The sequence below is a fragment of the Ips typographus genome, linkage group LG2, assembly GCF_016097725.1.
Source record: "Ips typographus isolate SLU linkage group LG2, UJ_Ityp_2.0, whole genome shotgun sequence".
In the NCBI taxonomy this organism is placed as follows: domain Eukaryota; kingdom Metazoa; phylum Arthropoda; class Insecta; order Coleoptera; family Curculionidae; genus Ips; species Ips typographus.
Window position 1 is genome coordinate 163,770 of NC_138423.1, and position 16,441 is coordinate 180,210.

A 16,441-nucleotide genomic window follows, 5' to 3' on the forward strand; every position below is an offset into this window, starting at 1 on the left:
ACGTCAGAGCTTAAGCTCCTCCTCTTAGGTCTGATTAAGAAGTTAGCAAGACAACACAACAAAGGATTCAAACTCTTCACGCTCCCGGGCTCTGGAGGAGCTGTCACACTTTTGGAAGAGCCTCGGATGGAAAGGAAGGTGTCAGAGATCTGGAAATGATCCAATAATGTTCAAATCATAAATCAATATTGTTAACTTTCAAAAAATGACAAATGAGTTTAATTATGGTGGATGACTGCGAACCCAACACACCCCGCAGGCATACAGGAGCCTGGATTCCACTTTTAATTAATTCCTGGTACAAATCACCATTCATTCGGTCACATTGGAACAAAATATGCTCCAACGTGCCCTGCGAACCACAATGACATAATGAAGAGTCCGCTCTTCCCAACATAAACAAATGTTGAGGCACCAAACAATGCCCAGTCCTAATGCGAATAATGGTGGTAATATGCCTTCTATCTTTATAAGTCAGTCCAGAGAACCAAGGCTTAGAGGGAAACGCATCAGACTCGCCAAAGTATCTACGACCCTTGCTCAAAAATGTTCGCCTCCAAGCAGTTTGCCACCCAGCAAAATGCCTACGCTTAACCTCCGGGTAAAACTCATCCCAGTCAAGTTGAATGGGCAAGGGTACATTCAAATTCCTACCCAGGCAGGCCAAGAGGTCCGCCCTTTCATTACCCGCAATGCCACAGTGACTCGGCACATAACATAATTTCACAACAGTGTCGGATTCATTTGCCTCTATAATAATCTGCTTTGTAAGAAAGGAAATGTGATCCAGACGGTGTTTGGATGATGCCCTGGAGATCCTCTGAATGGCACTCTGCGAGTCACTAAATATAATGGCCTTCTTAACCTTCTTTTTAAGACACATTTCAACCGCCTGGTGTATGGCAACCGTCTCTGCTGTACAGATTTGAATAAACTTAGGAAGGCGCGAAGAAAAACTGTAGTCCAGTCCAACTGGGGACAAAAAATGCCGAAGCCGGCAGATGCAGCATCCCTGTCAAGGGAGGCATCCGTGTAAATGTAGACATAATCGGAAAAACTCCCATTAATCTTTTCCAGAAAAGACTCCCTAACCCTGGGATCATCCTTCCGCAAGTTTATGTTGACAAGCGGGACCGTCATCATTTGATAATCAAGATTATAACAAAAATCAGGAAACACCGAGTAAGTCTTAATGTACTCAACAAAATCACCTAGCTCCTCAAACGCACGCACCAAGTAAGGACGGGGTCTGTTAGACAGATATCCCTTAAAACTGTACAGCTCCAAGACTTCCCCCAATCCATCCAAAATGTGATTATTATCATACATAAAGTTTTTCAACACAAATTTTTTTGCTAGCAATCCCATTCTGTACTCCAAAGCCATTTCAGCACATTCAGTCAGTAACATCATTTCAGTTCATTCATTTCAGTGACTTTTGGGCTCAGTTGTACAACGTGGTTCAACCTTAGAACCTGGTTCAAGTCAGAAACATCACTTTGACAGCAATGCAATTCATATGGAAAAGTTTAAATACCAGTCGCAGTTCAACTGAACTAGTCTTTGAACTGTGATTGTACAACCGGATCTTAGTGATGGGTAAATGCAGGTAAACCTCTGGTTAAACTTAAACTAAATAAATAATTTACCAGGTTAAATTGACCGGTAAATTACTAGAAAATTACAAAATATTGTTTAAATAATAAATACATAGGACAAAAATCATATTAATATAATGTTATAATGTGTTCAGATTCGTCACAAATTCAGTTTTTATGTTAGAATTAGAAGCTTCATTTGTTTATACAATATAGCCCAAAATGTCTAGAATTTGTGTAATATTTTCATAAAAATCCCTCATTAATCTTGGAAGTTACAGAGCGTCAACCCAGTGACTGCACAGTGCACACTACACAGTAACCAACATCTTACATCAGTCACTTGAACTTGATCAACTTGACTATAGATGGAGCGAGCAGAGCGTTTTTGACGTCACGATGATGTAATTTGGCAAAAGCACAATTTGTCCAACTGTCAGATTACGTCATTGTGACGTCAAAAACGCTTTGCTCGCTCCATAGAGCTTGAAAACGAATGCAGCCAGAGTTATCGACCGAAAATCCGCTGTTGCCACTTGCCAGTAATTTCATATACCTAGATGCGGCAACGCTGTAATTACAAAAATATTTTATATGTATTCCTTATGGACATAGGTACTTAATAAAATTGTTGTTTCAAACATATGTACCATTTTGGGTTTCCTAGATACAGTACCAACATTCTTAATTGGCCACCCTGTACTGACATATTTAACCTTGTAGAATGTTATTGCAGGGTTATTAAAAAAGAGGAGTATAAAACCAGTAAAACATTATTTTATTAACAATTTACTAACATGATCATCCAAACAAAAAATACTTTGAAATTAAATAAATCATATTTACATGTACAACTACCATTACATTTTTAATACAACAATTAATACCCTAAAAAGGTCATTGAAAATAATTGAAACTATAGCACAATATTCCTAAATTTATAACCTATTTTTGCCGCAACTAATCATCAGCATACTTGATGGAATTATTGATGAGTTGTTTGAGTAAATCAACAACACTCTAGTTGTCCTTCTTCATTCTAGTGCTGGTCATTCTGTAAATAATGGAATCGCGACCAGGATCCATATTAGCAGTAACATAGCAGATGGCCAAAAGTGAAAAGAACATAGCAACACAAAACCACAGGATAATGTTAAAAATCGCTGGATAGTCTTTGGTATAGGTGGAAGCTAAATTGTAATCCTCGCTCTGAAATTAGGAACAAATTAGTTAGAAATTTGGCTAAGTGTTTTGTTAACAGAGAACGTCAGCTGTAAATGACCGGAAAAACCACAGAGGTATGGAAATTTTGGCGATGCCAGATTTGAACCAGCGACCTCCGCGATTCCGGCGCAGTTAACATATTGAGGTTGACGACCCTTAAGCGTAGAGAAAATTTGGACTTATTAGTGTCGATTGAGAACCATTTTTCGTTTCTTTATCTAGTATTTTTTATACAGTAAAAATCAAATAAAAACTGATGCTGCTGACAAGTCGAGAGTAGCAGTGTGCCTTGGTAGCTCAGTTAGTAGAGCTCCCTAGATAGAGGAAGTTTTTATTTAACTTTTAATTAATGTCCTCGTGCCAAAATTTTCATATCACCTCTCTTAACAAAGACAGTCTGCACTGCACCTATACTTACTGTAGTATCGTCAGCATAAGTGGCAGCCAAAATGTTCCTTCTCTGTCTGGTATGAGTGGCATCGCTAGTAATCACACTGACTAGCACTCGGTTGTTGTAGCGTTTAACAAACGCGCTAGTCAACGCGTTGATGGCCTCCTGCAACAACTGTTTTGCCTCTTGAGTCTCGCTTGAATTGGCTCCATGGAAGTCGGAAACAGCGTGAACTGAAGAAATGTGGAACCAGTAAACGTCGGGCACAAAGTCTTCTTTGATTGTTCCAGTCTCAACCTTAAGTTTTAATATTTATTGTAAACATCGCAATTTTACAGTATGTGTGTTTTAAAGTATGACAAAATTTGGTTTTAATTTTTACCGGGGCTAGATTTTCTCCGTGTTTTTGTCAACGTTCTGATGGTCAGTTAGATATTAAAAGAAACCAATCCAAAATTTTGATTGGGTTACCTAAACCATAACCTACTTAAATTAGGTCAATTTCAAAATGTATTTACCAACAATTAAGCAATTCAGAACGTGTAGAACTCTGCGGAGGCTTCTGGTAATTTTTAGAAGATTTTCAGTCATATTTAGAATCTGGCTATTTTAAACAATTTTTAGGAGGTTTACACCGATGTATTTAAAGACGCCCTAGGTACCACTTAAGCTAAATTATGCTTTGAATATGACAAGTCGGGTGCAAAATTTAAATATGTCGGTGCAAATGGCCCTTAGAACACTTGTATGGGCCTTTGGAAAATTTCAAAATAACTCTAGAATGCCTTTGGAAATTTTAAACAATTCTTATACAAGGTTTAAGATACTTGGAGAGGCCTCTGGAAATTTTTAGAGGGTTTGCAATATTATTTAAAGAGCCATGGCACTTCTAAAATAATTCTAGAAGCATTTGACAATTTAAAACAATTCCTGGCAGGTTTAAGACTCTTGGAGAAGCCTCTAGCAATCTTTAGAAGGTTTGCAATATAATTTAGAGAGCTCTGGCACTTCTAAAATGATTCTAGAGGCATTTGACAATTTAAAACAGTTTTTGGAAGGTTTAAGACACTTGGAGAAGCCTCTGGCAATCTTTAGAAGGCTTGTAATATTATTGGAATAGTTCTTTCACTTCTAAAATGTTTCTAGAGGCATTTGACAATTTAAAACAATTCCTGGCAAGTTTAAGACTCTTGGAGAAACCTCTAGCAATCTTTAGAAGGTTTGCAATATAATTTAGAGAGCTCTGGCACTTCTAAAATGATTCTAGAGGCATTTGACAATTTAAAACAGTTCTTGGAAGGTTTAAGACACTTGGAGAAGCCTCTAGCAATATTTAGAAGGTTTGCAATATAATTTAGAGAGCTCTGGCACTTTTAAAATGTTTCTAGAGGCATTTAACAATTTAAAACAATTCCTGGCAAGTTTAAGACTCTTGGAGAAACCTCTAGCAATTTTTAGAAGGTTTGCAATATAATTTAGAGAGCTCTGGCACTTCTAAAATGATTCTAGAGGCATTTGACAATTTAAAACAGTTCTTGGAAGGTTTAAGACACTTGGAGAAGCCTCTGGCAATCTTTAGAAGGCTTGTAATATTATTGGAATAGTTCTTTCACTTCTAAAATGTTTCTAGAGGCATTTGACAATTTAAAACAATTCCTGGCAAGTTTAAGACTCTTGGAGAAACCTCTAGCAATCTTTAGAAGGTTTGCAATATAATTTAGAGAGCTCTGGCACTTCTAAAATGATTCTAGAGGCATTTGACAATTTAAAACAGTTCTTGGAAGGTTTAAGACACTTGGAGAAGCCTCTAGCAATATTTAGAAGGTTTGCAATATAATTTAGAGAGCTCTGGCACTTCTAAAATAATTCTAGAGGCATCTGACAATTTAAAACATTCCTGGCAGGTTTAAGACTCTTGGAGAAGTCTCTAGCAATCTTTAGAAGGTTTGCAATATAATTTAGAGAGCTCTGGCACTTTTAAAATGTTTCTAGAGGCATTTAACAATTTAAAACAATTCCTGGGAGGTTTAAAATTCTTGGATAAAGCTCTGGCAATTTTTAGAATGTTTGCAATATTATTTAAAGAGCCATGGCACTTCTAAAATAATTCTAGAGGCATTTGACAATTTAAACTAATTCCTGGAAGGTTTAAGACACTTGTAGAACCATCTGGAACCTTTTAGAAAGTTCTCAATACTAAAATTTGTGGTAGAATTCAAAAAAGACAAAATATACCAGGTGTTTTATTAAAAATAAGTGAGTTGGTATTTACTTCCGGAATCCAGTCAAGAAGTGACCCTTTTCAAAATATTGTAGATAAACTGCCCCCATTGACTTTGGCATACTACCAAACTTTCAGAATTATGGTTATTACAGTTTTTTCATAATGAATCGCGGTGGACCACCCTGTATAGTTAAGAAAAGAAAAGTTTGGTCTATTTGACATTTTTCAGATTCAAAATAACCTTATAATTGATTATTGTGGTTAATATTTCTAAATGTTTTTGCCAGTTTGGACCATTTAACAGATTTATTGCAAAACTTCCAAACTAGGGTGTTTTAATTTTCTTCTTGTAAATTCAACAATTTCTTTAAATGTTTTGAAGAAGAAAAGCAGGGTTTGTAAGATTACCCTTAAAATTGCCCAATTTAAGTAAAAATTTGTAAACTACACTGTACATAGTGACTCCAAAAAATATTATTTTACCATGTTAACCAAACCACTTTTAAAAAGTTTTTATATTTGCCTTTTTTAGCCTTGGGAGTCTTGGGACACTGTATATGGCACTAAAATCTACAATTTAGGTAAACTTACAGTAACTTAAATAGTTTTGAAATAACTCACATATTACAAAATATTTCAGAGTTTTTTTACAGTATTCTAGCTACTTATCCAGATACTTTTTGAGTTTAGCAGATTTTCAAGTATCTTTGTAGACCAATTTCAAATATTTAAATACTTTTTTTGCAGTAACTTTTACAACTCTGTGAAAAGTATAACTTACCGTCTCAGCTACTTGATGCAATAAAGCAATATCATTCAAAAATGTCCTGTCCTCATCCACATCAAGTTTCAGATATTGATAGCTGATGGTATTTGAAATTTCATTTTTCAAACCATCAAAAATTTCATACTGTGTGATCTAAAGATATAATATTTTCAAATTATTTGTATTCTCTTTAAAAATAATATTAACTTACATCATCTAAGCCATTAGACAAATCTACTCTTATTAAAGAGGGAGTTTCAGTAGGATACCTCTCTGATATCCTTTTGGACAATGATTTGAAAACTGCACTTTCATCATCATTGGTCAGTAGTGGGAAGTGATGGCCCTTGCTTGGACCTACATCTTGCACCCCATCAATTGCAATGTTAATGATTGCCTCTGGGATATTGAAGGGATTTTCAATGTAAAATCCTTGCCAGTGAGAAAAGTGTTCGGTGGAAAAGCCCAAGGCGGCACTAAACACTTCAAGCAACGCGTTTTCTTTGATTGCTTCATGTCCCCTAAATACCAAACTCCCAGGATGATGAACTATTGATAATTCACCAGCCCCATAGACTAGAACCAGAAAAAATACTGTTTTACCCGTACACAAGATTACAAGAGTACAAACCTGAAGATGCTAAAGCTAGAAATACGGCAATATTTAACATGTTTAACTGTTTTATCAAGCAGAAAAAGAGAGTCTGCAACCAACTATCAGCCCCAGTCTATGGAAAAATCATATGACAACAAAATACTAGGAAGGTCGAATTGTCAAAAATCACATGTGGAAGTCACGGGATAGGGCGCGTTCGTGTAGAAAGTTGCTGAATGCGCCTTCGATGACGTTAGTTGGCTGTTATCTTGTGACTCCCTCGTTGGCAAATTATCAGGCGGCACGTGATCTACACTGATCATAGGAAGGAGTTCGGACTTTTCGACTATAGTTTAATTACTTTAATTAGATACCATTCTTTTATATTATTATTATACATATATTATTTATTCCATTCTTTTTTATGTAGAATGTGCAGAATATATTGTTTTGTTAACAATAATTTATGTAAGTGTCTGCATAGCACGTTAACACTATATGCTGTCTGAATGACGCAGTCACGTGATAACGAATAACCGAATTTATTTTCACTACCAACGTACACCAACAATACATTTTAAAAGGTTATGTTAGACCTTAGACCTTTTTCTTTAGACCCTGGTTTGTTTATTGTTTATTCCATATTCTCATGCTCATTAACAAGATACAATATAGTAGGAGTAGTGGATATAAACAGTATACTGCTCTGGTTGTTACAACTTTTGTAGGGAATAAGTGAAAACAATTGAAATTCAAATCACTTAATTGGCTCAAAGCCTTCCTGATTTTATAAATTTGTTTATAAATATTGACAAATCCAGGAAAAATGGACAATCTAGAAGCCAACATCATGGACAAGTCCATGAGATCAGTTTTTGGTGAGTATTTCTTGTATTTATGCAAGAGTGCAATAATTCATAAGTGAGCTAGAAAATACAAATTACTTTATTATCTTCATATATGGTTTTCAATGTTTATGAAAACAGTACACTAATTACTGAAAACTAACAACCTTAACTAGACCCTTTAGTTAGGGTTTGGTTTAGTTATTAATTTGTTCCTTTTGATTTTTTTTTCTCCAGGATATGGTTTATTCAACCCCCAATTGAGTTTTACAAAATGTAGTAATATGTTCTAATGTACATTTTCTTTTAATTTAATTATCATGGGTCTTGCTGTCTCCCCTGTATAGAACGACAGCCAGTGCCACCATTAAGCTCCTGAAGATGGGTGTTTATGCACCTGAAACATGTAGAGTGTACCCTCTTTAATTAGAGCCTTAATAAAGTTTATTGTGAAGAAGGCTGTGTGTTCCTCACCTTTCTTTATACAGGTGTGGTAAATCCAAAACCCACCATAGGAAAACTGTGTAACGAACAGAGACACATACATGATTGCATGCACATGACAAAGACAGAAGACCTCTAAAAATTTTAAGTAGGCCATAATTTTGCATCAGTGTTGTCAAACTAACTAAATGTACTGACTGGATTGTAATTATTTAGATAACTTTGTTATTAGAACATTCCTAGACCAGACTCATTAATCAACTCATGTGGGATATTTTTGGAAAGCTTGAAATCTGCTCTATCTTTTGTTTTCTATGACATTTTTGAGTCGGTACATTTAGTCAGTTTGACAACACTGATGCAAAATTATGGCCTACTTAAAATTTTTAGAGGTGTTCTGTCTTTGTCATGCCCATGCAATCATGTATGTGTCTCTGTCCGTTACACGGTTTTCCTATGGTCGGTTTTGGATTTACCACACCTGTATACTTTCTAGAATTGTTTTAAATTGTCAGAGGCCTCTAGGACCATTTTAAAAGTTCCATATACCTCCAAAGGCTACTGACAACCCTCTAAAAAGTGCCAAAGCCTTCTACAAGTGTCTTAAACCTTCCCAGGCTTGTTTTAATTTGCCAGAGGCCTCTACAAGGGTTTTAAAACAATTTTAGAACTATTTTAAATTTTTCGAGGTCTCTAGGATCATTTTGAAATTTCCATATACCACTAAATGATATTAAAACCTAGTACAAGTGTTCTAAGCCTTGTAAAAATTGTTTTATTGTTGGTATACATATAAACATGGATTTGGTTGGTCATATACTATATAATTTGTTGTAGCCCCTGCCTTAAGTTATAACCTAAAACTATAATCATTTTGACATTCAATCAATATCACATTTAATAACCCACATACGTTTTTGGTTGGTGATTGTGATGCAACAGTTAGAAGTCTCTGAACAGACTGTAATACCTATAATTTAAAGTATTCATACAGCATGTTTTAATTATAGTGGGAAATATTCCTTATGAGGCCACTGAAGAGAAACTTAAGGACATTTTTGGTGAAGTGGGCCAGGTGCTGGCATTCAAGTAAGATGCCAGTTGATTTGGTTTTGTTTACTATTATTTTTATCACAACTCCTTGCCTCTTAGATTAGTTTTTGATCGGGAAACTGGCAAACCAAAGGGTTATGGTTTTTGTGAGTACCGTGATCAAGAAACTGCCTTGAGCGCTATGCGCAACCTGAATGGCTACGAAATTGGTGGGCGTAATCTGCGAGTGGACAATGCTTGTACCGAAAAGTCTAGGATGGAGATGCAGAATTTACTCAACCAACCGGCAGTTGAAAACCCTTATGGAGAACCAGTTCAAGCGGAAAAGGCGCCAGAGGCTATCAGTAAAGCGGTTGCTTCTTTACCTCCTGAACAGATGTTTGAACTAATGAAGCAGATGAAGGCTACCATACAAGTAAGTAACACTTGCGTCTGTGCATGATGTTTTTAGATTTAGTCTATCCATGCAATTTTTCTTATATAATAAACTGACAAATCTTGTAGCGTCAAGTCATGTGATTTTTTTTATTAAATGTTATCAGTTATGCCTGGGTAGACAGTGGAGAGTAACAGGGAGATGTTTTCCAATAAATAAGGCAAATTTGCCATTTAACAGTCCCTAAATTGATAGAGATTTGGTAGATTTGTGGTATTGACAAAAAGCGTTAAAGATTCGGTTCTACTAGCGAAAGAGTACCGTTAGAGCCTTTGCAGACCGGTTTAACCGGACTGCAATTCCCGCAACTGCAGAACAATTTGGTGGGAGTAATTGGCGGTAAAAGGGCCAATAAAAGTCTTCAAAGTTTACTCCAAACATTTTTGTAGTTTGTTTCAATTAGCCAGAAATTTATATGAAAAGTAAATTTAATTAAAATTCTGTAGGCATTTTACTTTTTAATGTTGTCTGTTATTAGAACAATCCTACGGAAGCCCGCCAAATGCTTTTGCAAAACCCACTACTGGCCTACGCTTTGCTGCAAGCCCAAGTTGTTATGAAGATCATTGATCCTCATACGGCAGCGGTAAGTTTATAAATAGCAGAAGACTGTATACGAAAAAGTAGCACTTTTAATTCACATGAGTTAAAACGCGTCAACTTTAATTTCTATGGGAACGTCTTTTACCGAAAGAGTCATAGCGATGACGTATTAATACTAAATTGTGCGGAATTCTTTGCAGTCACTTTTGCATCCAGTGAACCAAGTTCCAGCGACATTAATGCCAGGCGATAAGAACGTTCCAATTCAGGTGCCAATTAACCGAGATTATCAAGCTCCACCGGCTTTGGTTCCGCCACGCAGACAAGAGTTTCAGCCGGTTCCCGCACCCGTGTTAATTTCAAACACTAGCAACACAACTCCCGTATTTTCAGGCATGTCATTCCATACCATTTAAATCGTCTGGAATTTGCTTACCGACTATTTCGGCAGGTCAAGATGTTGATTTAAGATCACTTGATCCCAGAGCGGCAGCAGATCCGCGCTTGAGCAGAAATTTGGATCAGGACATGAGACAGCTGCCTCCTGTGCAGCTCACTAATCCTTTACCGCCGGTCGGAGAAAAGTAAGTGTTTAACTAGTTGAACGCAACGCCTACCATAATGTTTGGAATTTTTTAACGGATGTTAACGACCACCTAGAAAATTTTTAAATTTACTCTTGGACCAGTATACTTTTTTTAAAATAACACATGGTCGTTAACGTGTTAAAGATACTTGGTATTATACAGGATGTGCGTTTTTTGGTCCCCTCCATAATAAGGTTTTCGGTAATTTGAAGAGATGGAAGGTTGCGCGCAAACAGCCCTGAAAATCAATTTTAGTCTTTGAGGTGTTGTATAAAGGTACGCGTCCACTAATCGGTATCGGCACGGACGGTACGCATCGCACGAATCGCATTTCCAATCAACTACATAGAATCAAATACGACTGCGTTCACCTATCGTCATCTGACCCACCGCACTTCGGCATTTCTGATCGGGATTCCAAAGACGAAATCAAAATCCGTCCGTACCGATACTGCCGATGCTGATTATTGCTGATAGTGCGAATACCGACAAGTAGACGCATGCAAACTGTACTTTCTTTTAAGATTTTTATAGAAGGTAACAATATTATTGCAAATTGTTAGTTTTTTAACGTTCGCCTTTATGGATGTTGTAAAGAAGAAACTTATCATTATTGTTCAGAAATATGAAGAACTGTATAATATTGGGCATTCAGAATATTCCAATATTCTTCGCAGGGATAATATTTGGGATGAAATTGGAATGAAAATGAATCAATCTTTATTCAGGGACGACATCGCTTGTGTTCAACACCACAAAGTAAAAATGGCAGATAGAAAATGCTGATGCGAATTACCGATTCCGATAATCCGTGGTAGTAAACGCAGTACACAAAAAAATCCGATCCCTACGATGCGTACCGTCCGTTCCGATACCGATTAGTGGACGCGTACCTTAATTAGGCAACTTGTAGGAAGGCACTTTGCCATTAGGAAATTCACCCAAAGGCGCGTTTGAGTGTGCTTGGTAAGCGACATAAAAAAGTTGTATTAACTTTCTGAACTTTTGATAGTTAAGAAAATTTACGTAAAATGATACAACTTTTTTTTTGATAAGCAATTTTAATGATTAAAAGGGGTACGTAATTTATAGTCAATAACCCTGTATGTACAGGGTGCTGCATTTTTGATGGTTTTACGGGGTACAGAGAAAACGGTAATAGATAGAAAAAAAGTAGCATACGTGTTCTGATCTCTTTTTCTGAGCTGAGATGACTGGCGAAAAGTGGGCAGCGCAAACTTCTTTTGTTTCAAAGATACGGGGGGTTTTCGAAAATTGGTAATTTTTGAACCTCTTCAGTATTTCAGTTGCTCTTAAAGTTATCAAAAAAGGAAGAACGGTTCCCGGTAGAAGTTTTCATGTAGAATCCAATGGCGTAGTCAGTTTTTTTCTATTCCGTTTAGTTTCTGGCATATGACAGTAGTAGTTACATTTTTTTAAATGGAACATCCTATATATTTTTACGTCATTTAACTCTGTTGATTTTTAGCTTTTCAACGTTGTATTACAACATATAAGTTTGTAGAGGTTAATCTTGTTACTTAAAAAAAAGGCCAATATCTAAATTACCAAACAAAATCGGAAATCATATAAACTAACACATCAGAAAATTAAATATTTTTAATAAATCTTATAATTTAAAAATCTAAGTTACAAACAGTTCTACCGTCACTGTAAATTCCTGTAATGGAATTCAGGAAGAATGCTCAGGATACTTGGTAGTTTATTGTTGTTTAGGTTGGAACGTTGAGTAAGAACCGCTGTTGGATTAATACTGATTTTTATTTAACAGTTAACAACTATTTATACACATTTACAAACGTTATAAACAAATGAAAATAATAAGTGCTGACCAATATTGTTCTGTGCTCCACATTGGAAGGTTTGGTGATTTTCCTGCTGACGCTGCGTCTGGTATAGTATATACGAAGTCAGTTGAAACTACTCAAAAAACAATTCTGGTGGAATAATCGTCGGCATCTTTGTTAAACATGGGCGGCGTTATAAAAATTTATTAAGGCGCTTTTTGCATGAACTGATCAATAAAACAAGTAAGAAAAAGGTATCATTATTAATAAATAATGTAACTTAAACCCCCAAGAACTGTATTAAATATGTAAACACACACTGAACAATATTATTTATATTTTAATATGATACGAATGAAAACTCTAAATACCGGACTGCACTGCCTTTTTCACCAGTACGGAAGCTAATCGAGGGTCTAACAAGCATCTGAAAAAACTAAAAATAGTTTTTAGAATGCTGGCCAATAGAAACTGTGGTGCAACCAATCAAACAGCTTTACGGTGGTTATACTCAGAATTATTGGTGACACTCACACATCAAGTCCACGTTGACTCGCTGCAAATTTCTACGGGGGACAATCACATACAAATTTGCTCGTTTTTTCCTATGCTTTATGTGGTGTGTTGATCGAACCCCGTATTTTGACCTGTCCCAACTGACTTCGTATAGACTATACTTGGTTGCCCGGTAACCTGCTGGCGGTGCATTAGCGGCAATAACCTAGTTATTTACTTTTGTGTTGTTTATGAAATATATAAACTGATAATATTTTTTATGACTAAATGTGAATTTAGACTAGTGACCATTTGTGAATAAGATGATGATGATGATGTGAATAAGAAAAGTGACCATTTCTATTTTCTACTATTTTTAAGGTAGAAGTTGAAAAAACTGTTTATAAACGACATGTAACATATTAATATGAACATATCCAAATTTTGTTTCGACTGTGGGTATTTTTATACATATTATGTAGCACTTTTTTGTTAAGGAAACGCTTTTTTTCTAATTACCAAGATTAACGTTTACAAACTTATATGTTTTAATACACCGTTGAAAAAGTAAAAATCAACAGAATTAAATGACCTAAAAATATATAGGGTGTTCCATTTAAAAAAATATAACTTACTGTCATATGTCAGAAACTAAACGTAATAGAAAAAACTGACTACGCCATTGGATTCTACGTCAAAACTTCTACCGGAAACCGTTTTTCCTTTTTTGATACTTTAATAGCAAATGATACAGAGGAGGTTCCAAAATGACCAATTTTAAAAAGCCCCCCGTATCTTTGAAACAAAAGAAGTTTGCGCAGCCCACTCTTCGCCAGTCATCACAGCTCGGAAAAAGTGATCGGAACACGTATGCTACTTTTTTCTATCTATTACCGTTTTCTCTGTACCCCGTAAAACCATGGAAAATGCAGCACCCTGTACAGTTGTCATTAAAAAAATTGAGCACCTATACCTAAAGCATAAAAGTCTGTCCCAGTACTAGTGGCAGTGTCGTAATAATTGTTGCTTTTCTATTACACGAGAACTGAACAAGATGGAAATTTGACTACATTGACGTATGTTCTTAGAACTTCATCTTTCTCTCAGAACTCACCTAAGACCGAAGTAAATTTCAATATGTCGTCACAGTTATAGTGACGTTACTTCCCCTAGGACAGAGAGTTTTTAATAGTTTAAAATGCCGCTTACCGTATAACCACATAACGATCACAACGTTTCCCTAATTTAGCCTAGTTTGCATCTCTTCGAATAACTGATGTTGGAGTTCAAAAACAAACACCCTGTACATTTCTGAGTGTAATATACTTGTTGTTATAAAAATAAATGCAGCCTGATGGCCTCAACAAGTCCTTCGGAAGGAAATCATCATGGGTAAATGTTATGTTACTACATTTAGGTCTTTGCAGCCTAATTTAGTCATGAGTGCTGTGGAGTTAGTTATGTTACCTATCCACTACTACAGGGTGATTCACAAACTTATAGACACAGATCAGAAGTGTATAGAAGACTTCAAAACAAATCTAGTTGCCATATTTGTGTTTGTCGAGCGTCATCAACCATTTGCATTGCTCTTGTCATGGAGCCCTGCAGGCAGTTTTTGATATCTCAGGTTAATACTTCGACCAATTATGACCAAAAATACGCTTTTATTTAATTTATTAAACTATTCATGTTACACGTAATACGTCGTTGTAAGTGGCAAGTGCACACTACCAATAGCTGGAGGGAGGAACTTTTGCGTTCATTTGGTGGAACCCTATTGACTATAAACGGAAGATAGATTGCGCAAGTCATTCATAAATCGGAATTGTTTATACACATACAGGTGTGGTAAATTCAAAACCGACCATAGGAAAACCGTGTAACTGACAGAGAAACGTAAATAATTGCATGCGCGAGAGAAAGACAGAAAACGAAAAAACTATCAAGTAGGCCAAATTTTCAGCGCGCTGTTGCCAAAATCCACCCCGTCGACAAAATCAATTTTGTCTACTTGATATGAAAATATGGCCTACTTGATATTTTTTTCGTTTTCTGTCTTTGTCCCGCGCATGCAATTATCTACGTTTCTCTGTCAGTTACACGGTTTTCCTATGGTCGGTTTTGGATTTACCACACCTGTATACAATAGGCATTTACGAATATTCTACCAGTACCTGTTTAACCTAGAGCGTTCGAAAATTGTTTTTGGTAACTACTATTGCCGTTCTGAAATGTTACCCATATACCAAATATATGTACCCGGTTTATGATTTATGGATCGAGAAGTTCCGTCGTTAAATTAAGAAAAAAGTGACTTTTGACAGGTTTTTACTTAAAATTTAGAATCATAACCCCCAAAAATTAGTGTATTGTTGACGGTTTGTCGACATGTTCTTTGTGCGAGATGGAGGGAGAGTATGCCGATATTGTGTCAAAGACATATCAGGAATAGGAATACCAATCGCGTTCTAAAATTCATTCAACCCTAATGAACCAGATCCTTAAAAGTTACACCGATTGTGGGAAACGGTGGAATTAGCAGGTATAATTTTCGTAAATGCCTAATAGGTCGCATTTCGGACGCCGGCGGGTTGTTCGAGTAGGGGAGAGGAAAAGCCGACAACTTAACTTATTCCTAAATCTTCTACACGCTCCTGTGTCTATAACATTGTGAATCACTCTGTATACTAAAATAGTGTGTTATTGTTAATACAGTTTTCCCAGAGAAGCTCGAAGCAGTGGTACGACCGGATTTCCTGCGGATCCCCGACAAATTGGCAGAGCGGATCCGCGCCAAAAAGCTGCTCGTAAGACATTTGGCTCGTATAGGGAAAATCAATGTAAACTAGGATGATGTCACAGCCACAAAACGTCCAATGTAATAAGGCGTAAAAATTAACTCAATTTTCTGTCAAAAGTGACACTATTGATATCTGTGACGTCATTTTAGTTTGGTTTGATTTTGTGTATAGGTCAGAGAGAGAGCAGAAAGACAATATTCTTTCAGCGCAACCAGTTCCTGTCGCTACCGCTCCCGTACCGCCTGTTCGGGTGCCACCGGCAACTACACAGTCTGCGGTGAGTGCCGCCGTAACCGCCAACGGAGGCGTTCCCCCAGGAGCTTCGGATCAGGAAAAGGTGAGTATTTCGAACTCGTTTACTTGCAATCTTATTGACTTTTTGGTATGTTTTTTTTGTCTAGGCGGCGCTTATTATGCAAGTACTCCAGTTATCCGACGAGCAAATTGCGATGTTGCCGCCCGAGCAAAGAAACAGCATCCTGGTGTTGAAGGAACAGATTGCAAAAAGCGCCCAGGGACGTTAATTTTTTACTCTCCTTACCTATTTTGGTGTGAATTATATACTGCTACTTAATGTTTCAATAAAGAAAGTATACCATTCTATGGTAGTTTGGGACCTTTTATGACT

The 16,441-nt window shown here is 36.5% G+C and overlaps 2 protein-coding genes and 1 long non-coding RNA gene across 4 annotated transcripts; 2 read left to right on the forward strand and 1 right to left on the reverse strand.

The window, feature by feature from the left end:
- Positions 1 to 113: 113 nt before the first annotated feature.
- On the forward strand, positions 114 to 2,243 carry LOC145724113 (uncharacterized). The gene is made up of 2 exons (XR_014176933.1): positions 114 to 1,609; positions 1,880 to 2,243. It is a non-coding gene; the product is annotated as an uncharacterized LOC145724113 (long non-coding RNA).
- A 112-nt stretch (positions 2,244 to 2,355) lies between these two features.
- On the reverse strand, positions 2,356 to 6,995 carry ATP6AP2 (ATPase H(+)-transporting accessory protein 2). Its single transcript, XM_081972191.1, has 5 exons — positions 6,835 to 6,995; positions 6,415 to 6,779; positions 6,219 to 6,356; positions 3,241 to 3,510; positions 2,356 to 2,807 (listed from the first exon to the last, which is right to left on the reverse strand). The coding sequence occupies exons 1-5, from the start codon at positions 6,872 to 6,874 to the stop codon at positions 2,619 to 2,621; spliced, it is 1,002 nt and encodes a 333-aa protein (XP_081828317.1). The 5' UTR covers positions 6,875 to 6,995; the 3' UTR covers positions 2,356 to 2,618.
- Positions 6,996 to 7,382: 387 nt separating this feature from the next.
- On the forward strand, positions 7,383 to 16,414 carry CstF64 (cleavage stimulation factor subunit 2 CstF64). 2 transcript variants are annotated; one of them, XM_081972183.1, is made up of 10 exons: positions 7,383 to 7,676; positions 9,098 to 9,176; positions 9,240 to 9,555; positions 10,055 to 10,162; positions 10,320 to 10,512; positions 10,571 to 10,703; positions 14,360 to 14,401; positions 15,728 to 15,819; positions 16,020 to 16,150; positions 16,215 to 16,414. In XM_081972183.1, exons 1-10 carry the CDS (start codon positions 7,625 to 7,627, stop codon positions 16,335 to 16,337), a joined length of 1,269 nt encoding a protein of 422 aa, XP_081828309.1. In that variant the 5' UTR covers positions 7,383 to 7,624; the 3' UTR covers positions 16,338 to 16,414. The 2 variants fall into 2 exon arrangements, with proteins under 2 accessions (XP_081828309.1, XP_081828311.1); XM_081972185.1 differs by lacking the exon at positions 14,360 to 14,401 and having other exon boundaries at positions 7,387 to 7,676.
- The last annotated feature ends 27 nt before the right edge of the window (positions 16,415 to 16,441 follow it).

Coding starts and splice junctions, on each gene's coding strand:
- ATP6AP2 (XM_081972191.1), bottom strand. CDS start 6,874: ATGTTAAATATTGCCGTATTTCTAGCTTTAGCATCTTCAG. Junction 3,511..6,218: donor TGCATCAAGTAGCTGAGACG/GTAAGTTATACT, acceptor TTAAAACTTAAG/GTTGAGACTGGAACAATCAA. Junction 2,808..3,240: donor CTTATGCTGACGATACTACA/GTAAGTATAGGT, acceptor TCCTAATTTCAG/AGCGAGGATTACAATTTAGC.
- CstF64 (XM_081972183.1), top strand. CDS start 7,625: ATGGACAATCTAGAAGCCAACATCATGGACAAGTCCATGAGATCAGTT. Junction 10,704..14,359: donor TTACCGCCGGTCGGAGAAAA/GTAAGTGTTTAA, acceptor AAATAAATGCAG/CCTGATGGCCTCAACAAGTC. Junction 16,151..16,214: donor GAGCTTCGGATCAGGAAAAG/GTGAGTATTTCG, acceptor TTTTTTGTCTAG/GCGGCGCTTATTATGCAAGT.